At 53.1% G+C, this 21,211-nt stretch overlaps 4 protein-coding genes across 4 annotated transcripts; 1 reads left to right on the forward strand and 3 right to left on the reverse strand.

Annotated features, from left to right (window-relative positions):
- Nucleotides 1-392: 392 nt before the first annotated feature.
- On the reverse strand, nucleotides 393-1,424 carry ENH_00061660 (hypothetical protein, conserved; the record flags this gene model as incomplete). Its single annotated transcript, XM_013581971.1, has 1 exon — nucleotides 393-1,424. One exon carries the CDS (start codon nucleotides 1,422-1,424, stop codon nucleotides 393-395), a length of 1,032 nt encoding a protein of 343 aa, XP_013437425.1.
- Nucleotides 1,425-4,028: 2,604 nt separating this feature from the next.
- On the reverse strand, nucleotides 4,029-5,030 carry ENH_00061670 (pre-mRNA-splicing factor, putative; the record flags this gene model as incomplete). Its single annotated transcript, XM_013581972.1, has 4 exons — nucleotides 4,029-4,118; nucleotides 4,437-4,627; nucleotides 4,826-4,864; nucleotides 5,015-5,030. 4 exons carry the CDS (start codon nucleotides 5,028-5,030, stop codon nucleotides 4,029-4,031), a joined length of 336 nt encoding a protein of 111 aa, XP_013437426.1.
- Nucleotides 5,031-6,199: 1,169 nt separating this feature from the next.
- On the forward strand, nucleotides 6,200-14,129 carry ENH_00061680 (SET domain-containing protein, putative; the record flags this gene model as incomplete). The annotated part of the gene is made up of 11 exons (XM_013581973.1): nucleotides 6,200-7,944; nucleotides 8,211-8,835; nucleotides 9,071-10,796; nucleotides 11,130-11,669; nucleotides 11,987-12,426; nucleotides 12,656-12,740; nucleotides 12,840-12,930; nucleotides 13,273-13,365; nucleotides 13,499-13,646; nucleotides 13,793-13,881; nucleotides 14,060-14,129. The coding sequence occupies 11 exons, from the start codon at nucleotides 6,200-6,202 to the stop codon at nucleotides 14,127-14,129; spliced, it is 5,652 nt and encodes a 1,883-aa protein (XP_013437427.1).
- Nucleotides 14,130-15,186: 1,057 nt separating this feature from the next.
- Nucleotides 15,187-20,831, reverse strand: ENH_00061690 (hypothetical protein, conserved; the record flags this gene model as incomplete). The annotated part of the gene is made up of 3 exons (XM_013581974.1): nucleotides 15,187-16,153; nucleotides 16,369-16,843; nucleotides 17,006-20,831. The coding sequence occupies 3 exons, from the start codon at nucleotides 20,829-20,831 to the stop codon at nucleotides 15,187-15,189; spliced, it is 5,268 nt and encodes a 1,755-aa protein (XP_013437428.1).
- Nucleotides 20,832-21,211: the final 380 nt, after the last annotated feature.

Raw genomic sequence — 21,211 nt, forward strand, 5'->3', positions numbered from 1 at the left:
GCAATGAAAAGCCACAATCAAAAATGAACAAATAGATTCAATGAGGAGAGCTCAATGAGTTGAACAAATGGACGTGCCGAAACAGACAAGTGAAGAGTTAACAGTGACACTAAACCCACAAAACGCTAAAAGAAGGTAAGTCACAAAGACCGACGGCTCTCGCAGCGCCAAACAGATGTGAAAGGTGTGAAACAAAAACGAGGCTGACCAGGAAGACAAAAAAATAGGAAAAAAAAGAAACTTCAGTACAAAGCGTTCCAGCAAACCAGCTCAAGGGCGGTTGGCCACCACACAGCTGCTCACTCTGTAGCTGCGTTTCTGGCCGCTCCCATGAGCCTTTCCTCTTCATGATGCTGACCAAAACGTCAACTTCAACACGAATTACTCTACCTTCACACCTCTCCAGACAACAATACAGGAACGCCATCAGCCCGGGAGGCATCACCATGAGCGCTGCCCTCAGCAGCAGCAGCAGCAGCAGCAGCCGCTGCTGCTGCACGTCTTTTCAGTAAATTCAGCAACTGTTGCGCCGTTATTACCCTGGCAAGAGCCGCACGAGCTCTGTCTTTTCCCGATTCCGGTCTACTCATTGTTTTCGCATTCTCTTCGGTTCCCTCCGCTCTCTTCCTCTTCGCGTTCCCACTTGCACCTCTACTTCCCGTTCCTCCTGCTTCCCACCCCGCTCCTGCTGCTGCTGCTCCTGCTGCTGCTCCTGCTGCTGCACCCCTCGGCAGCGAAACTCCAGTCTTGCCAAATCTCCCCCACCCACTTGCGCTCCCTGACCTTCTGGTTTCCGTGTCCATCAGCCCGAGACGGTCCCCCACCTCCTTGCTTACGACTTCATCTCTTCTTCCCCACCTCGTTTCTGCCGCGTCTCTTTTTACAATTCCAACTTCAGGACAATCACTTCCCGAACTCCGCCTCTGTCGCTGGCACCCCCGCTCCCCAGAAGTCATATCTTGTGCATCTGCACTTTCTGCTTCTCGTTTCGCCTCCTCACCTCCTCTTGGAGTTGACTGAAAGTCCCACGCTTCCGCAATCTTCGAACTTCTCTTCCTCTTGGTGCCTCCCCGCATCCGGCAACTCTGCTGCTGTTTATGGCAGCTGCCATTCCCCGCTATTTCCTTGAGCTTCTCCAGGAGTTCCGGTGCATGTCCTTGCAGCGCCCCCAAAGCAACCTTCACTACCTCCATCATAGGCGCTCTGGGCTTTCCAGGCTGGCCCTTCTCTTGAGGTTCTCCCTCTCTGTCGGCTGCTGCTTCACTGGAAGCAGCGCCTGCTGCTGCTGCAGCACCAGCGTGGGGCGGCTCCTCTTGAAGGGGAAACCCATCGGATACCTCTGCGCCCCCTGCCCAGACCCGAGGCAACTGGCTAGCCCCATAGTGGAGCACCAAAGCTCCCAATAGGTGTAGCTGCAACTGCATCTGCAACAGATTAAAACGAGGCACAGACACACACGGGAACGCGGGAGGAGAGAGAGTAACGACACCGCTCCTAAGCGCTACTCTTGGCCTTTACTTAAGCCTATTATGCTTTAAACTAGTCTTACAAAAGGGAAACAAAAAAAAAACAAAAATAGGTTCAGCTGACGCAAACACACCTCCACACAACAGGACACGAGACGAGACATACACAACTGAACCACTGCAAATGGCAGTGGCACAAAACCAACAAACTTTCACCCTTTGTTCCTTTTTTCAATTGTAAAACAATTAAACTGAACATGGGAAGAATAAAAATAACGAGAACTGTATACATAAAAAATCATTGCGAGTGGAAGGCGCACTGGAACGGCAGCAGCGCGCGGAGACGGACCGCCGCGCCGCTGGCCCTTGCACACTGGTAGTGTTGGTTGCCAGTTTGTTGCAGTGCGCGTTATTTCTCCCTTTTTATTAGTTCTAAAATCCAATAATTCGCTTAAATCAGATTGAACAAATGATTTTATGTATTTTAAAACTGTTCTTTTCGAAGCAAGGGAATTAGACTTCGACAGCACGTGTCTGCACCGGTGCGCCACTGGACCAGTAGCTCCCCCGTCACAATCCCACAGGGTGCTGGCGCTTGAATCTGTGCTTTTGCATTTTTTAGAGTAAACTAAATCAAAAAAACTATTCCATGCCCGAAATATTACTAATATTAACTACTACGTAGACTTTTTAATGCTTTTGAAAGTGGAGAAGATCCACGAAAAGGTGAGGTCACCCCCTATTCTGTCTCGATGCTGGTTGTGGGGTTGCACCCGCGGGGGTTGTGACCACTTCCTCTGCAGAAGCCTTTTGTGGCATTTTTTGTGCTTGTGACATTATTGTGAAGCAAAGAAAGAGTTCTTTTTGATTTTTTCTGTATCCAGTTCATTCGCGAAGTGTGCTGATGGGTGTTGCTGGTGTGCGACTGTCCTTGGTTAGGAGGCAGGGAGGTGCGCGTCTTCGCGTTACCTTTTCGTGTCGTTCTTTGCGTTAACTCTTCGTGTCTTCTTCCTACATTTCTGTAATGTTACTTTTTAAGCGAAAACCCAAATGTAGGGCTGTAGGAGGGTATCCCCAGGCATTCCTTTCTTTAGGCGCCCCTTCACTTAACGATAGAGAAACAACAGGGGGGCGCGCAGTGGAAAAAGCGAGGCATTCAGCAGGCATAGTCGTCAAGAAAAACTCTCAAATAGGAAAAGATCACGGGAAATTAATTTTTCACCAATCTGTCTCTTTCACGCGCACACCACAACACGTTTCTGTGGATCTGTGTGCCACTTGGGAGGGCATTTCGAGCGCTAGTACGTAAATAAGTAAATAAATGAGTTTCTGCCTGTATCTACACGTATTTATAGGTACTGCATGCGAGTTTTATTTCTGAGTACTAGACCTCGGTTTCCGCATGCAAGCCAGGCCACGAGCAGTACACGCGGTTATGTTACTAATTTGAACTCACGCTAGGCTTTCACTGAGAGAAGTGGACGCCTTTCGACGCATGTCTTGCAACACTAACGGTGGGTCCAAGTGCTTTTTTGCGCCTTCTTTTGTGGGATCAGCCCAATACACTTTTACTTACTTCGGTGCTAAATTGGTTGGATAGTACTCATGTATGCGCACATAGCACTTCAGCAAGTAAAACCCGTCAAATTTCTGAGAGCACATTAGTTTCCAAGAGCCCCCTCATAAGCCCCTAATGTTTAATTTGCTGCTAGCTCAATCAGGTATCTTTTCCAATTGCCTGCGTGACTGAGAGGATCTCTTGGCAAGTGTGATTTGCCGCAGACACGCAGACGCAAGCCACTTCTTAGCCACGGTAAATCCCTTCAATTGCGCCACTTTTCATGGATAGTAGGTTATTAGTCTTGATTGCAGCCACCTGTGGCCCCAGTTAGCTGCTGACAGCTTCAAGACTAGGCCAGAAGCCTCTGAAACTACCCGTTTCGGCAGCTGGGTTTTGCTCTTACCTTGCCGCAGCAGCATTTCCGTATCTATCGTAGCCCTTTGGCCGCTAGACCCAAGTACTTTTACCCGCAATCGCACTCAGTACTAACTGCAGCCAGCGATGCCCATCTGTTCAGCCAGCACTGGGCATCAACATTTCGAAGAGGCCTTTCTGCATTCTGGAGGTGACGGTTAATCATCTACAAAGTGGACCTAAAAGGCATCTGACAAACACGAACTGTGTTTGCCTCCTTGGGCCACCAAACGCAAAATAAACTGGTATATTTGTTTGCTGCTTCACGGATTCCTCTCTCTGGCTGTCCTTGTTCAAATGTTGCTGCTTAGTTTTCTGGCTACCAAAATAAAGGCTGTTTAGGTAATTTCCTGGCAGTGGCTCGGCAGTTTTTGTCCCGTCCACTTTGAATCTTCGAAAGCGAATTGATTCTGCATGGTTTGTGCTGAAGTAAAGTTGGCAGGACCGCGTCTTGCCAAAAATCCAGTAGGGGCCCCCAATCCTAACCCCAATTCCAAACCCTCAACCTGAGTCCCACGCCACAGGCCCTAAACCCCTGTCCTCGCCTTTCCGAACAAAGAAAGGCAGAGAAAAGGGGAAGGCCAGTGCTAGTTCCGTTTCGCCCCAAACTGCTTCCGGGCGTAAAACAAATCTGATTTGGCGCTTCCCAAGTTGACTATCTTGGGACAGCCGTCGCGCTGCAGACACATGCGCATACAGCTAAACGAATGCTGATCTACAGATCCCAAAACACTGCACATTAATGCTGAAAATACCTTCATGATGTGAATACCACCTAGCAGCAAATAACAAGTGAAGCTAACGCATGGAAGGACACATGACAAGCAAATGCGAAAACAGCGCAAAATGCGCATAAAACCGTACACTGCTGGGGTTTCAGGTCAACATAAACAACTTGGTCCGTGCCAAGTACAACTGGGCTAACAAAAACACGAAAACGGCATCTTTGCAACAGCGGCTGAAATGTACTGATGATAGCCATCCATAAGACTCACATCCTTCTCCATCTGGCAGCACTCCTTGCAGTAGAAGGCGTCCGAAATTCCCTGGCCCCCACAAATGACGCAGCGGCCCTGAAATGAGCCGTAGTTGCACTCATCGCAAATGCGCACTAAGGTGTGCGGGCGCACGTAGCTGTCGCAAATGGGGCACTTGCCGTCGCAACGTTCGCAGAGCCGGCCGATCGCTGCACGAAAACGAAAAATTCAAATACATTAAACGGTAAAAGCAAGATATTTGCCGGCCTGACAACCGCAAACAAAGAAAAAACATAAGTGGCAACACTCATGCCGGCGCAAGTCAACATTTCCGTCGCCTTTCAATGCAGAACGGAGCCCTCTGAGTTGTTCTGTGCGAAGCACTTAGCCGTGAAAGAGCTTCTTACCAATGCCTGGCTGTTTACGGCACATGATCAAATCGGGATCTGCATGGCACAACAAGCAACACGAGCAGGTGAGGAAAATGCATACGGGGCAAAAGAGCTAAGATAGGTGCATGCTTCTGCAGCTCCCTACTCAAAAAACTAGTGCAGAAAAGCCACGGATATCTCGCTACAGGAAGAAATGGTGCTTACGGTGTTTTGCTGCCATTTTCGCGGTCGCTACCTTGGCAAGAGAAGCCTGCGGGCAAAAGTTGAATGAAAGGCGCGCGAGCCCCTTTCAGGGAGGCTATGGCCATTCAGGCCTTTGGACGAACGTCAATAATGACGCAAGCTGTAAAACACAGTTATATGAACAATAACTGTCTTCAGAGCAGAGCTCCACCACGCCTCCTCCGCAGCACGCCGGAAGCAAAGGGGAAGAGAGTATAAGGGATCTACGACCCGCCCAGTATGGACAGGCGACAATTTTACAATTGAATTTTGAAGTTAGGACCGCAGGATGAAGTGAATCGCAGTAACAAGGGAGGGCACTGTGGAGGCTCTGCCGCAAGCCCCTGCCTCAAGCTGCATGCGCAGCCGAGAGGGCCAGACCTGGAACTCAGGGTACAAACGAGTGAGGCGGCCTTAAATAGCGAATGATTGTGCCTCAGGTACATTGAAAAGACTGTGAGACTTCAATACGAAAGGAAAAAACATTGGAGTACGGAATAGCATAACTTGAGCCCAGAGCGACTCGAACGCCCAGCCTTCTGATCTGGAGTCAGACGCGCTACCATTGCGCCATAGGCCCGTGGTTGGCATGCTGCATGTCTTTCAGTTTACCTGGTGGTGTCCTATTTCAAAATTCAATGTTCAGTCTTATTTATAAGTATGATTCATTTTACAAATGCTACTGTTTCATGCAGGCGGTGGCCTTCTAACGAAGAAGACCCGCGTTCAGCTGGCTGTCCTTGCATGACCTTAGGCTCTTGGAGAACGGCGCCCTAGCCTTGCATACCGGTTTGTTTACATTTTTGCTTTGTTCTTACATTATTTGAGTGTAACCAATCAGATATGTACGCCATATCCGCGTTTCCTGGGTTCTTACAGTGCAATGAAATCTTCCGCGCCTTCGTTCTTCCCCCCAGCAGGTCTTGAAAGAAACTGAACTTGTCCTGTTTTCCCGCCCTTGTTTTGTGGAAGCACCCCGAGAGTCTGGGATGCGTATTTCTGTTTCTTGTCTGCCTGGAAATGAATAGTTAGTTTGTCGGGCTGCTCAGCAGCTGCCCTGGGTGATCGCTGTCTAGCTTATGTGGATTATTATGGAGGGAAACGAACACAAACTCATGCAAAACAGACATCCAACGTAATGTGTACAGCTTCCAGGGCCTGTAGATCATGAGCCAAGGCAGCAGGGAGCTCAAGCCGGCAGGAGCCGCTGCTTTCCCTGTCCCTTTGCCGCCTTCAGTTCTTTCTTTAAAAGCTTGGCCTCCCACTCTTCAAGAGGTTCCCTCCTCCCTTCTCTCTCCTTCCTGCTGCCCTTATGACTCTCAGCCCGATGCAGCGGTCAAATCGCTTCCGGCTGCAGCAACAGCAGCGACAGCTGCAGCGGGAGCAACACCAGCAAACCCCGAGGCAGCAACGGCAGCAGAAGCAGCAGAGCTTCTCCCACTGGCAGCAAAACGCCGGCGAGTGGATTGCTTTACGGAGATGTATGCAAACGAAGGGAGTTCTGCTGCTGCTGCTGCGTCTGAAAGGGCAGCACAGGCAGCCACAAACCCTAGGGAAGTAACTCCAGCCACTAGCTCTCCCCACACTCGGGCCCTGACCAGACGCCTCCAGCGGCCGCCGCTGCTGGAGCAGTGCGTCCCGCTGCTGGAGGCTGAAAATCAGCAGCAGCAGCAGCAGCAGCAGCAGCAGGAGCAGCAGGGAAAGCAGCGCCTGGAACAGCATGGTCAGCAAGAGAAGCGAACGCAAGGGCAGCAGCAGCGGGAGGAACAAGACTACAGCTACTTGCTACAGCAAGAACAGCAGCAGCAGCAACAACGGCAGCGGGAAGAGGAAAGGCAGGGACAGCAGCAACGGGAGAGGCAGGAGCAGCAGGAGCTCCAAGGTGAGGATAGCAGAACTGATCAGCAGCGGTTCGCGCTTGCTATAGCGCTGCTTCGGTCTCTACCAATATGGAAGAGGCAGCCAGAATCCATTCCAGCCCTAGTAAAGGCAGCTGCAGCAGCAGCAGCGGCGAGACAGCGTGGGAGGGGGCCAACGGGGGAGGCCTGCAGCAGCAGCAGCAGCAACAGTACCAACGGCAGCAGCCGCAGCTTTGACAGCATGCTAGACGGGCCCCCATTTGTGTCTGCCACAATTCACTGGGAAGCAAAGAGGCAGGCAGTATGCGTGAAGGCCTACAAGAGCCCCAGCAGCAGCAGCAGCAGCAGCAGCAGCAGCTCTTGCCGCTACTTCCCTCTGCGTCGCCTCAGCCTAGAGAGCCCAGCGGGGCCTCCCTGCCTGCTTCTCGGGGTGCCTTCGAGCCCCAAGTCCAGCCACTTGCAGCCAGCGCAGCTCGCGTGTCCCAGGAAGCTTCTTTTCGCTGCATATGTCTTCTTCCTGCAGCTGCCATTGCTGCCGCCAGCAGCACAGCCCCGCGTGCGCCCGGCGGATCTTCACAAGGGTCACCCCGCGGGGCCCCAGGGGCCACCCAAGGCTTTCAATTCATTAAACATGGAGCAGCAGAATGCTGGGAAGGGGGCAGCAGCGCAGCCGGGCAGCCAGAGGCACGCAGAGGGGTCTCAGCTCGCTGCAGAAGCGCTTGCCGCCGCAGCAGTTGCTGCAGGGTGCCGCGCTGCCGCCGCATCCTTCAACAGCAACCATGGCCAGCAGCAGCAGCAGCTACATGGTTTGAAAGCGGCGACTGTGCTACTTCTTTCTTGGTCCTTCTCTTGCCCTCAGCAGATTACCAGTGCTCCTGCTGCCGCGGCTGCGACTTCGGCCGCAGCGCAGCAGCCGCAGCAGCAGCAATGCCGAGAGGAAGGCTCATGCGCAGTTAGTGTGCAACAGCAGCTGTTTACAGGAAGTGATAAGGCTGCAAGTCTTTCCGAGACTTCATCGAGTGAAGCCGATAGCCACAATGGACTGACATGCCGGTAAGATGAGGCAGCGCTGCTGCTGCTGCTGCTACAGCTACTCTGCGTATTTCCTTAGTCTTTTCTGCTTCTGTTGCTAGAACACTATATTGTGATACTGGCGGCATCTAGGGCACATTCCGCCTGTGGTATATCGAAACCATTTCTTGTGCGTTTTTCTGTGAAGAAGGGCGGTCCTGTAGGATTTACATGAAGTCGGAGCAGCAGCAGCAGCAGCCCTCTGCAGGCGCGTATTTTTTTGCTTGTTTCTCTCTGTATCTTTTCAGGATTTGCGGCCAGCTTAGCAGCCCACTGTCGCCGGGGCTTTCTTCATTTGAGACTCACGACATCCATCTCCGACAGCAGCATGCATTCCTTGCACCCCTGCTGGCGGCGCTGCTCGCTTTCAGCCCCACGCATGCAGCACAGACATCAGCAGCATCAGCTTACACCATAGGCACTGCTGGTATCTGCAGCAGCAAACCGACCGCGAAGGAAGTTGCACTAGCTATCAGGCGGCTCGACCAAGTTGCAGTCACGGCCTCGAGCTCTGCGCAGCAAGAGCAGCAACAGCAGCAGCAGCAGCTGAATCCGAACGCTTTCATGTCTGCATGCACGGCTGCTGTGACACGGCTGCTGCTCCAGCTAGACGGCCTCACCCCCGTGAGCCCCAAAGCATGCTTGATGGAGCAGCGGCGGCTGCTCATTGCGCTTGCAGCTGTGAAACCCCCTCGGTCTTTTTCGGGGGGGCCAAATATGCAAGAGATTCATCCAAAGGAGCATGTCTTGGGGGCTTTTGTAGCTGACCAGCAGCAGCAACAGCAGCTGCACCAGGAGCAGCAGCCGCTTACGCCATGCGCAGCTCTACGTGGAGAGACGACTTCGGCTAAACTACTGCAAGAGCAGGAATTGGTGAGACCCTGCTTTCGAGCTGCAGCCGTGGCACAAAGCAACAGCAGTTGCTGCTGGTGTTGCAGCTGCTGCTGCTTTTGGAAGTGCTGCTGCTGCAGTCTATTTTCTTGCTGCTGATTCTGCTGCTGCGGGTGTGGCCGCCGCCCTGTATATGCACTTCATTCCCGTGGCGTATCGTTGCCTGCCGATTTAGTTGCTGTGGCTTCCTTTTTCTGCGACTTTGCGGTGAATTCAGACCGTGCAGCGGCTGCTGGAACAGCAGCTGCAGCAGCAGCCTAATGACGCTTTTGTTGCTCCCGTTCTGCAGCTGCCCGAATCTGTCGGTGGCCCCTTGGGGCTGTGCAGTGCTGCAGCTCCTACGGCCGAGTCTGCTTCATTCTTAATTAGCCACATTCGCGCTGCAGTTGAAAGCAAGCTTCTTGTGCCATCTGTGTGCGAGACCATACTTAGAGCGAAGCTGTGGGACACCACCGCTGCTGCTGATGCGGGCGCTGCTGCTGATGCGGACAACACTGCTGCTGAAGTTGGTTGTAACAACATACAGAGCTGCATCTTTCGCAGCAGGGGAACTGAAGACCAGTTCTGCAGCCAACGCCGCAAAGTGAAAGTGCCTTTTTTGCGGCAATTTCTAAGTGAAGATTTCCCGGATTGTAGCAGCAACGGGATCGCGAATGGTTGTTTCTGCTCCTGTGGTAGCAGTTGCTTGTCTCGTCGAGGCTCTGAGGAGATGTCAGGGGCGTCTGCAGAGCCCAGGAGCCAACGAAATGACCCTTTCGCTGCTGCCTGCCGGCGGATGAGCTGGTATGAGGCTCTCTGTCTTGTCCCGCAGCAGCTGCATTCGCTGCAGTTAGAGTCCACTTCACTCGGAGCAGCGGCAGCAGCAGGAAGTGAAACAGCAGCAGCCGCAGCTGGCAAAGAAACAGCAGCAGCCTCAGCGACCGAAGCAGCAGACTCTGCAGCTGCAGCTGAATCTCTGCACTTGCTCGCCGTTGTGCTGCCTCCGTTCGGCGGGCCTCCGTTGCAGCGGGACCGGCTTGAGCGCGTATTAATACAGCCGCGAATGAGGTCTGCGCATCCTCTTATTTCTTCTCTTTTTCAAGAAGGGCAAAGTGCGGTGCCTCGAAGTCTTATTACGCTAACAGTGGCGTTGCCGGAACCTACAGCTGCAGCTGCTGCTATTGTCGGGTTGCGGCAGTTCCTCACTAACCGGGCCAGACCACTGGTCCTTGCTTTGCTGTTTCCGGAGTCGAATTTCGCAGAGGCAGCAGAAGGTCCTGCTTCTCTTGCTTCTACAGCAGCAGAAGACACAGCATCTGCTGCTGCTGATGCTATTGGCGCGTGCTACCGGCGGTGCCTACAGCTAATCGAAGCCGCTGCCACTGCGGTTTGCTGCTTTGCTGAAAAACCATGCCCAGCTGTTTTATCTAAACCAGTCCGTTCTTTACTGCAGTATGTATTAGAGAGCGTGGAGTGCCCTCGCTGCAGCATTCAGAGTAACGTGGAGCCGCGCTGTAACAGCTGCTGCGTTAGGCTGGAGGCTGCTGTTGCTGCAGCAGCTGAGCATGTCACAGACGGGAGTCTCGGCGCAGAAGCGACAGCAGCCGTTGCTGCTGCATCACTTGAGGGTTCAGCAACTGCCTCTGAGCGTCAGGACGAGCTTCCTCAACAATCCAGTGGTGTTGTGCGTCGCCGCATGCTGTCATTTCTTTGCGGGGCTCTTGTTGAATTCTTGAAAGAGTGGGAAGTCACTGCGCCAACTGCTGCAGATAGTGAGAAATCATGGATCCCCAGAGTCTGTCAGGCCAAGGAAGGGATTTCACACCAGTCTCTTGCTGCTACTGCTGGTGAAGCTGAGCCACGTGGGGGCCTGCTCGAGGACGTGCATGTCAGGCAGCCGTCTGTACACCAGGAATGCTTCGAATTTGGGGGTCTTCCTGTTGCATGCGATGACACGCAAACTGGTGGGCTTCTGCTTTTGCGATATTTTTGTTACTTCGCAGCTGGTTTCGTCATCCGGTCACGCAGTTTTCCTCTTCTTCCATCGGCAGATTTCTTATATATGGAGATTAAAGCTTTTGTTCGTGTCTCTTCTCTCCCTATGTATTTCCCTTATTGCTCGTTCTGTGTCTGCCTCTTTGGCAATCTTCCTTTTTCCTTGCTTTGTGCCTTTTGCCTTACAGTTTCTCTTCGCTGTATGGGGATTCTCTTGAGGCAGTTGCCTCCGTGACTTTTATGGTGCGTTCCTTTACCTACCTTTCGCCGGCTTAGTTTCTTCTGCATGTACGCCTTCACAGGCCTCTTAATTCAAGCCACTCCTTTCGGAGCTCGAGTCGTGAGGGGGACGCCATTAATGTGCCGCCACCAGCTGCAGCAGGTCGCGGCTCTTTCAGAAGGCTCAGGACTTGCACCGGAAGTCAGGGGAGGCCCTGCAACAGGAGCAGCTGCTGCAGGGAGCATCGGTATCGGCGGTGGTAGCAGCAGCAATAGCCGAAGAGCCCAAGGCAGCGCCGGCGCCGGCTATGGCTTCAGCAGCAACGGCCGAGGCACCAAACCTGACGGCAGTTTTTCTCTACAGCACTTTCCCCACTCCCCCCCCACCCTATCCTTGCCTAGAGACTCCTTCTCTCCGTCATCATCTGCGTCAGACTACGCCCAGGAAGGTCAGCGAAAATATTCTGCCTTGGCAGCCTCTTTTGCGGGTCTCGCTAGGGCCTTCAATGACGACCCACCCCATGCGGCTCCAAAGAATCGTACAAAGGCTTCTCTCGAGGATGAGGACCCTGTGCCTTGGCAAAGCGTCGATATCTTCGCGTGGAGTCTGATGGACGAAAACGGTGAGTACTACTAACACTCCTACGTATTTCGCTGTTATTCTTCTTGCTGTTGCTGCTGCTCTCGGCTGCCCAGCTTCTGTTATTCTCGTCGTAGCAGGTCCCCACGGTCTCGCCAGTGGTCTGTCTTCCTTCTGCAGGAAGGCGCTAGTATCTCTTTTTCCGTATTGTTTGGTTTCATCTTTGATGTGCTTTCCCTGCAGCAGTGTACCTTTTTGGTTCCGTACAGCCACATCTCTATCTTAGACTTCCTCTGCCGTATCTCGTGAAGCCCCTTTGTCTTCATGTACTTGGCTTCGTGCATCCATGCTCTGTTTCAGGGGCCGATGCGGACACGTCTCTTGAATTCCGTCTCTCGAAAGCCTCCCTGTGCAGGAAGTCAACACCAAGAGGGGCCCCTACGAACTCTTCTGTTTCTTCACAGCACGCGGCATCCAAAAAGTCTGCAGCAGCCGAACCTGCACAAGAAGGAGCAGCAGGATCAAGACCAGCAGTGGCAGAGGCTGCAACCGAAACGACTGCTAAAGCGGGAAACGCAGCAGCTGCTGCAACAACAGAAGCAAGATCTGCAGAGCTATCAGCTGCGTCAAAGGCACTTTCCCCTTGCGCATCAGACTCTGAGGAACCACCCCTTCATGGAGATAGCAGCAATCACCTCTTGGCGGCGGTATGGCAGGCAGCGAGTGGCCCTGTCTTAGACTTGGCAGCGGGAGAGGCTCAGCGCCGCAGACTGTCTCCGTTCTTTGGACTCGTTCTGGAGGTAGCTCATGCACAGCCAGCAGCAACAGCAGCAACTGCTTCTGAGGCTGCCTGCGGCTCGACATTCACTTCTTCCCAGATTCATGCGCATGCGTGTGTTGTTTGTGGACTTGTGCCAGTTGTTGTTGTGGCCTTCTGAGTAGTCTCATGTGTCATTCTTTTCGCTTCTGTGTCGCACTGAAGGTTTTTGCTGTTCTGTGGTTTCGCTCTGCTTCTTTTCACTACTGCAGGAAACTGGATGCCTGCCAGAGGCAGCAGATCTGCAGCAGCAGCGCAACAAGTTGTTCTTCCTCTTTGACGCTGTGGACAGACTGAGTACGAGTTATACTGCCATGATGCTCGTTGTCCTGGTGTTTTTGTTGACGCTGCTACTGTCTTAACTTAGGACTCGTGTGCTGATGCGTGGAGGTGCAGAGACAGCTCAACTCTACGAGAGTCCCTCGAGAGCTACTCAGCTTGCTGCCCGTCAGAAGTATCTGCGAATAGCCAAGTCTTCCGTGCACGGGTACGCATACTTGTTGCAAGTAGGAGTATCAGTGCCAAAGTCAGCAGCAGCAGCGGCAGCAGGTCCTAGTACTGTTTGCAGCAGCAGTCTATGCGCGTGGTGCGAGCCTAAAGCAACCATAGGCTCTCCTGGCGGGTGCAGGAGCGCAACGTTCTTGACTCTGTCATTTCGGCGCATTTTGCGGTTTTTGTAGACTCGGGTCAATTAAGAGTAGCGTATTTATGTTGAAAGGCGTCTTGTAGCATCTTTTCTTTTTAGTTGATAGCGTGTGGGCCGCTTGTTACTCAAGTTTTCTTCCTGTGCCTAAGGTTCATGCGGTGTTGAAGCCTGCTGCTGCTGCAGGTGGGGTGTCTTTGCTGCGGAGCCCATCCGCCGCGGCGAGTTTATCGTGGAGTACGCTGGAGTCGCCGTGTCAGAGGCGAGGGCCAACTTTCTGTACGCACTCTTAGACTTTGCGTGGTCGCGTGCACACTTCCATGCTTTTGTGTATGTATAGCTACATTCAGTTGCGTGTGAACATCCATTTGTTTGGTCTTCGCTGTTGGGCATTTTGAAATTTTGTGTGTAGGGAGGCGCAGTATGTGCAGAGCATGGGGGGTAGCACTTATTTTTTCAAGCTGAGGAATGGCTCCATAGTGGATGCGACTGCTTGCGGCAGCGCAACGCGATTTATTAACCACTCTTGCGCGCCTAACTGCTGCACAGTGGATATCTTGGTGAGAAAACCCGCAGGCGTATGCATGCGTGCGTATATGCATGCATGCGGGTAAGTGCATGCATCGTCGTTGCTCTGTAGGCTCATGGGCGCTCCCGTCCCCCAGCCACTTCAATTCGACGTTGTGTACTTTGCGGCTGTGACCAGGACGAAGATGAAGAAGATGGCGGCAGCCACGTTGGCCTCGTGGCCCTTAGAGACATCGCTATGGGAGAGGAGCTGCTGTACAATTATAGGTGAGGCTTCACCGATAGCAATGGATAGGGATGGGCGAAGGCCGGCGATGACAGGAAGCTCTTAAAAGGAGCTTCAGACTGTGCTGAAACGAGGAAACGCAGGTATCGACAGCCGCTGCGGAAATTTTACAAATGGAACTGCGCTTGCTGGTTGTGTGCTTTCGTCTGCTTCATGCAGCTTGTCCGAGAGTTCCTTGGGACAGGAGGTCTGCTGCTGTGGGGCGCCGAATTGCCGAGGGTACATGTAAAGCTCCATGCTACCCCAGGACTTTGATGCCGCCATAGGGGGCTGGCTCTGCGCATCTTGTGATGTGAATTGTCGTCTTTATTTACATCCGAGAATGCAATTAGCAACTGCCACCGCCATCGGTATATCACAACTTCGAATCGTCAAACACACTAGTATAGTGGGGCTCTTCACGCTATGGGCGTTCCTGAGAATTTCGGGGTCACGCAGGACTGGCCAGCGGGGTTTCAGGAGCAAGCGGAACTGTCAGATGGAAACAGAGCGTCAACGCACGCTTTGCATAGTGCCTGCGTTACTCCATACTAAGTGTGCGAACTGGGAAGCACTATTTCCGAAACCTCCACGTTGCCATTCAGAGAGGCCAGGTGCTGTCTACGCAGCTGTTCGTGCCGCTGCTGTTGCTCCAAAAAGCAACCCTGGAGTATCTGAACTTTTCTCAGCATTCACGCAGCGCTGAAGCCACGAGTCTTAGCCTGCTTTTGACGCGCGCATTCATTGGATTTGGTTTTCGAAGACTGAAGTGTACCTTTGTGAGTAGTATTTCCGCAAGAGGCGCTTATTTTGCCAGCTCTATGCGGCTTGAGCTAAGGTGTATGGGATCGTATACACTAACAGCTAGGATGTCCCTTTCTATATATAACAGTAGTTGTGTTAGACCCTCCAACCAACTCTTAGTTGGTTGGCAGCGTAGGGTTTCCCATCTAGCAAGAGCTTTAAGGTTTAGAGCGTGTTGCGTGTCATTTGTTTTGGGGGGTTTGGTGCTGCTTCTGCTGTTGCTGCCGTTCCTGTTGCTCCACGCACTCGAATGTTCACGCAGGAGAAGTCACTGATACGAACAAAACATTTGCAGTGGCATTTCGAGAAATCCGCATACATATGCTGCAGCATACTGCTGGCAATCTGCAGAAAGCACCGGTACCAACACCAGAAAGCGCAGCCCGATGTATGCGCAAGCCCAATGTATGCGTAAGCAGCAGCACGACGGGAATTCCCCGCACCAGGAGATAAGGGACTATCAAACAGTTTCAGCAATAGGCGCTGCAGAGCATGTGTTGGCTTCAGCTTCTGTAGGGTAGGCCCTGGGACGGTCGGAGGGGAGACACTTGCTGCCTCCTTTGCAGCTGCAGCCGAGGAGTTCCCCATTCCCGTCCAGCTGCTGCTGCAGCAGCAGCAGCAGCCGGAGCAGCGGCTTCACCTCGAGGGGCTAACGAGCCCACAGGCAATGGAGGCACTTTCCTAGGAGTTAGCATGGGGATCATCTGGCCTTGAGGAGTCCGTACACCATTCAGCGTGGCCAGCTGGAAGGGAGGGTTGCTGCTAAATGCTGGTGTGGGCACAACATTTGGAACTCCACTGTGTCCATGGGCTGCCTCCCCAAGTGGCCCATCAAGAAATCCTGCAGGGGTTTCGGCAACTGCCGTTCCAGTGAACCCCAGCACAGATAAATCTCCCACATTCAATCCCGAAGGCAGGCGGCGGAAGACCTCCGAAGGGCTTGACCTTAAGCGTTCAGGGGGCCCATCTGTCACTGTGGATGCCCTGCCGTAGCCAACCGTGCTGCGTTCTTCGACTCTGTTGGTCCGCCCACTTTGCTGCTGGTGCAGGGTTTGTGATGTTGCCACAGCTGCACCACCAGAAATTGCTTCAGCTGCAGACTCCGAAGCTCGAACCTGCCACGGCTGATCTGCTAGCCCTTCTGGCGGCGCTGAAGGCGCAACTGCAGGCGTTGCTGCTGTGTTGAGGCCCTGGCAATTGGTTGTCTGTAGAGTCAACTCAAGAAAACCCGCAGCAGTGGTTGCGGGGCCTGAGCTGCTGTGGCTCATTTGTTGATTAGGGTCTAAGGTAACGCAAGGCTGCGGCTGGCCAGGCAGGAAACGCTTGCCAATGGCAACAGGCGCAACGGAGGCAACAGCGGGCCTAGCCAACGCTTCTTCGGAGGTATCACCAGGAGATGCGCCGCGGGCCCCTGGACCGGCAAGATAGTTGGCCCGCCTCGTTAGTGCTAGCAAGGCAAAACGGACACACCTGAGCAGCGAAAGAAGAAGATACGTAGGGTCCGGTGACATCCAAAGCAATGCATCCAGACGTCTCACAGTCATAGATCCTCTTGTGCTGTTTTCCTGAGTTTGGCCATTAGATACTGCAAGTGTATTGGTGGGAACAAGAGCATTTCAACGCTGAAGTCTTTAAGTGGGCTAACAAGTCGAGATTTCAGTAAGTAGAAGGCCTAGCTGGCAGACAAATGCATAAGCATCTGAACTTTGAAATCAAACACGTGATTGTGCTCATCGGCAAGTGCTGCCACTTGCCTTGCAGCTGCATTCCAGGCCTTCAACTTGGAAGCCACGAGTCCGCGCTGGCCCTCAGCTGAGGCGTCAAAGGTACCTGAAACGTCTGCTGGCGCTGCTCTAGGTATAGCAACAACAGCAGCAGGCCCTGCTGCCGTTGCAGCAACATGCCCTGGAGCTTGTGGATCTGCAGCCGCCAGCCTGAGGAGCTTGCCTTCAGTTTCTAGTGGCTTTCGTAGGAGCGCCAAGTGCCTCTTGCGCTGCTGCAGATACCCAAGGCACAAATTCACGAGGTTTTGCTCAAGTTGCTGCATCTCATGCATGGTGTCTTCCCCTTTTGACGCCAGCGAAGTAACGAACGAGAAAACTGGCTGACTCCCATCTGGGGAGTCTATCGCAGCAGTTGCAGCGGCTGCTGAAGCAGAAACTGCGCAGTAAAGCACATCACAGGAGCCAGCAACTCATGAGTAACCAAAGTTTAACGTTATAGTCGAGCACTGCTGGAGATACATACAGATCATTCCTCCGGCACGTGAAGCAGCATCGATTGCCTGAGGAAATTCTCCACTTTTGAGGGCTGCAAGCTAACCATTTGCCGCCTTTTGGCTGATCTCCTTCTCCATCTCTTCTAGTCTGGCTTTCTTCTGCAAATGTTCTTCCTCTGCTTTTCGCTGCTGTTGCTGTAGCTGATGCTCCCTTGCCTGCTGCTCGTCCTGCTGTCGCTGTATTTGCTTCTCTCGCAGAGTTAATTGGTTCTCAAGTTGCTCTAATTGGTGCTGCCGCTGCCTCAGCTCCTCTTCTTGTCGTTTCTGCTGCTGATCTCGAAGCCTGAGGTCCTCCAGCTGGCGATGCAGCTGCTTTTGCACCAACTCCCTCTGCCGCAGCTGGTCAGCTGCTTTCTTTTCGAAGTCCGCCACAACTTGCTGGTGACTCAACAGCTGCTGCTCCAGTAGCTGTTGCTTCATTTGCACAAGCATCTCTTCATGCTGCAGCTGCTGGCGCTGCTGCTGATGCCTCATATGTTGCTGCTGTTGCATTTGCTGCTGCAGCACTTCTTGCTGCCGCTGATGCACACCTCGCATGTGCAGCTCTTGTTGCAGCCTTCTCTGCACCTCCTGCTGCATCTCCAGCTGTTCTCTTTGCTGACTGAGGTCTTCTTCTCTTTGACGCATCAGTGCCAACAATTGCTGTGCTTCTTGTTGCTGCAGCAAAGCCTGCTGCAGCTCTTGCTGCGCGTGCAGCTTTTGCTGCATCGCCGTCCGTTGCAACTCCTCTGAGATCCGTTGCTGCTTTTGCAGCTCTCGTGCCTGCTCATCCAGCTCGCGCTGTTTTTGTGCGCTGCCGTCTAAAGATTCCTTGTGAAATTGCTTTTCTTGCTGTGGATGCCGCAGGGAGTGCTGGTGCCTGGACTCGGTGACGCTACTGCTAGTAGCTGACTGGCACAGTGGCGGCACATCGGCCTGGCTGGCTGCAGCTTGAAGGCCTCCTTCAGCCTCTGATGCTTTCTCTCCGTTGCCTCCGGCATCTTTCTGTGCCCTGTTGCTTCCTGCTAGTCCTTGAGGAAGTGGGGGAAGGCCTGGCGCTTCATTTTGTAGCAGCTGCTGTAACTGCTCCGCTAGCCGAGTCTGCACCAGAACTGAAGGACACCCCTGGAGGGACTGCATGCATCCAGCAACCGCCAAACCCGCAGCTTGGATGGCACAAGCTGAAAAGTATTGAGCTGCTGCCTTAGCCGAGTCTTTATCTCCTTGTCCCTCTTCAATAAGAGGCGCGCAGCTGCCAGAGGGCAGCGCCAGTGCTCTGGGAAGCAGCCCTGCTGCTGCTGCTGTCGCTGGCGCCGCCGCACCACCAGCTGCATCGCCGCTTCTGCTTTTTCTGTTGAGGGTCTTACGATTGGACAGGAAGAACTGGAGGGAACTGGAATCGCCAGTGGACGCCTCTGGCATCAGGCACAAAGGAGATGATTGCACGAGGCCTGCCCTCAGACACCTCAGGTTCCCCTCTGCGGTATCAGGTTGTTGCCCCTCTTCTAGCTCTGTTGCGCGACGAGCCGCCATATCAGCAGCCAAAGCAAACTCTGCAGCACGCTCCGCAGCCTCCATTGGTGTCAAAAATTCTCCTTCTTCTCCCAGTCGCCCGTCAACATTTGCCGCGGGGCCCAAAGCTGTAGCCACTGTTAGACGTCCCACTGCAGGCATGTTATCCTGGCCGCTTCCTGACGGTAGTAGCTGTAACGTTTCAGTCTGCAGCTGCAAATCAGATGCTGTACTGCTCCTGGAGACCATCAGCATCCCTGGGCTCACGGAGCCTGCTATGCCCATCGGCGGCAGTGCTCCCGGGGATCCCCCAAATTCGTCCCTGGCCTCCCCGCTGCTAGCATCCCCAAAATGGCCGTCCAGTCCACAGAATTCCCCGGGCTCGATTAATGGCAATTTTGCGCGTTGTATTTCAGCTGAAGAAATGAGCCGGGATGTACGCTGCAGCAGCAGCTGCTGCTGCTGCCTGTGCTGTTGGATCTGTTCCTGCTGCTGCTCTAGTGTAGAAGCCTCTTGGTTTCGATGCAGCGAAGACTCATGCTGTTGCTGTTCTCTTAGGAAAAGCTGCATTTGCTGCTGCTGCTGCTGTTGTCGCTGTTGTTGCTGTTGCTGCAGTGTCTGTTCCTGCACCTCGTGCTGCTTTGGCTCTTTGTGTTGCACGAAATGATGCCGCTTTTGATGTTGCGAGCATCCATACTGCCTTGTCTCTTCAGCCATGCAGTGCACTGGGTAACACTGCCCAGAAGGTCGATCACTTTGCTGCCGCATAAATTCGTGCTGCTGCTCATCATTACTTATGTAGTACGCTTGTTGAACTTGCTTTGCTTGGCGTTGCTCAAAATGCTGAAATTCTTGATGCTGCATGGGCCCTTGCTGCTGCTCTTTGCTAAGCACTCCATGTGAATGCTGCTGCCGCTCGCCAAATCTTCTGTGCTCCTCGCCCTCTAGACACATCTTTTGCACGTACTGCTCTTGCTGCTGAACCGAATGCCGTATCTCTTTTTGGTGGTGGTGGTGCTGCTGCTGGTGCTGCTGCTCTTGCTGCCGCTGCTCTTGCTGCTGCGTGTGCTCCTCTTGCAATTGCTTTTGCTGTTGCTGGTCTTCTTCAGTTAAAGAACTCACTTGCTGTTGCTGGCTTTGTTGCAGCTGGCTCTCCTGCATCAAAGATTCGTGCTCAAGAGGCTTTGCTAGCCGCTGTTCTTGCTGCTCTTCGTGTTGCTTCACCCGCTTTTGCTGGTGCGGCGTCTGAAGCTCCTGCAGCTCCTTCTCAAGCACCCTATCCTGGTACAGTAACTCAGCTTGTTCGTTCTGGCACTGCAGCTGTTGATTGCCCCTGATTTTTTCCGTTGGATATTCCTGTTCATGCTGCTCTTGCTCGGGCTGAAGCTCTTCCTGCCGCTTGTACTGCTCCCATTGCTGCATCCCTTCCCACTGCTGCTGTCTTGTACATTCACTTTGGCCCTTCCAACCTTCCTGTTCGTGCTCTAGCTGCTCCACTTCCCGCAGCTCTCGATCTTGGTGCAGCTCCTTCGTGCGTTTTTTGTGCACCTGCTGGTGCTCTTGTTCCTCTCCCAGCTCGTTCTGCCGCCACCACTCCTCTTGCTCCTTGTGCTGTTGCAGAAGTTCATTTTGGTGTTCACCAGGTTCTTTGTCATATTGCATTCGTGGCTGGTGATGCTCTTCTGCATCGTGCTCTTGCTGCGTTGGACGCAGTAGATGCTCTTCAAAATGCATGTGCTCCCCAAGTGGGTGCTGCTGTGTAGCTTGCTGTGAATCCTGTATCATCACTCGTGGCAAAATACCCTGCCTTTCCTGCTTTAGTTGTTGCTGCTTTTGCTGTTGCGTTTGCAGGCCCCACTGTTCCGCGTTATGTCTGCTCTTGTTCTCTCCGTCGGCGTGATTCACGTAGTACCCGGCCTCTTCACTGCTAATACAAGAAGGCGCACATGGAGAGCCTTCTGCACCCTCTAACTTTTCAGAGCTTAACTCATCGACTGCACTCTCTTTGCTTCTTAACTCTTGCTCCAACAGTGCATCCTCTTTTCTGGGAGATTTTTGCGTTGCGGAGCTCTTCCTGTTATCCGTTACTCTTAGAAGCTCTTTTCTTGCAGGCATAGCCAAAATTTTTCGGGCGTCTGTACATGCTGTTGGTGTCTTCTCTTCTTGAACGAATAGTGTTGTGTCTACATGAGCCCTGGGGAGTGCAGCCGCTGCCTGTGCCACGCTGTTAGTGGGCCTCAGAAGTTTTGGGGGGCTACTGTTACCGTCATTTCTCCCATCAGCCTTGCACTCGTGCTCATCAAGTTGATATTCTGGGCTTCCATTATGCTGTGACGGCGACCCGATTATCTCCAAGAGGCTCTCTTCTTCCACTCTCATCGTGTTTACAGCAGGCGGTCACATGGAACCAATTTAAGTATGTTTTGGCGCCGCTATGAAGAAAGCGTTATTTCAGATTCCCTAATGAGATATGCATTGGTATACGCCACAGAGAACACGTATGTTTTGTTTTGGCCGTCTTGGCTCGCTGTGCAACCGGTGGGACGCGTTACAGTAACATATCTAGGAGTGCCGCCAAGCGGAACAGGCCAGCGGCGAGGCACGACTTAAATTTCTGGCTTGCTACGGCGTCCTTTAGCAAGGAGTAAAGCAGAATGCGCATCAATAGTGAGTAGAACAATGAAACTGCTGTCTCCATGCCAGCTACCACATTGTTATGGCCTAGCAGTGCGTTAAAGTACCGCCATATCTATTTCTGC

Source organism: Eimeria necatrix, genomic scaffold, assembly GCF_000499385.1.
Source record: "Eimeria necatrix Houghton genomic scaffold, Enh_scaff53, whole genome shotgun sequence".
Taxonomy (NCBI): domain Eukaryota; phylum Apicomplexa; class Conoidasida; order Eucoccidiorida; family Eimeriidae; genus Eimeria; species Eimeria necatrix.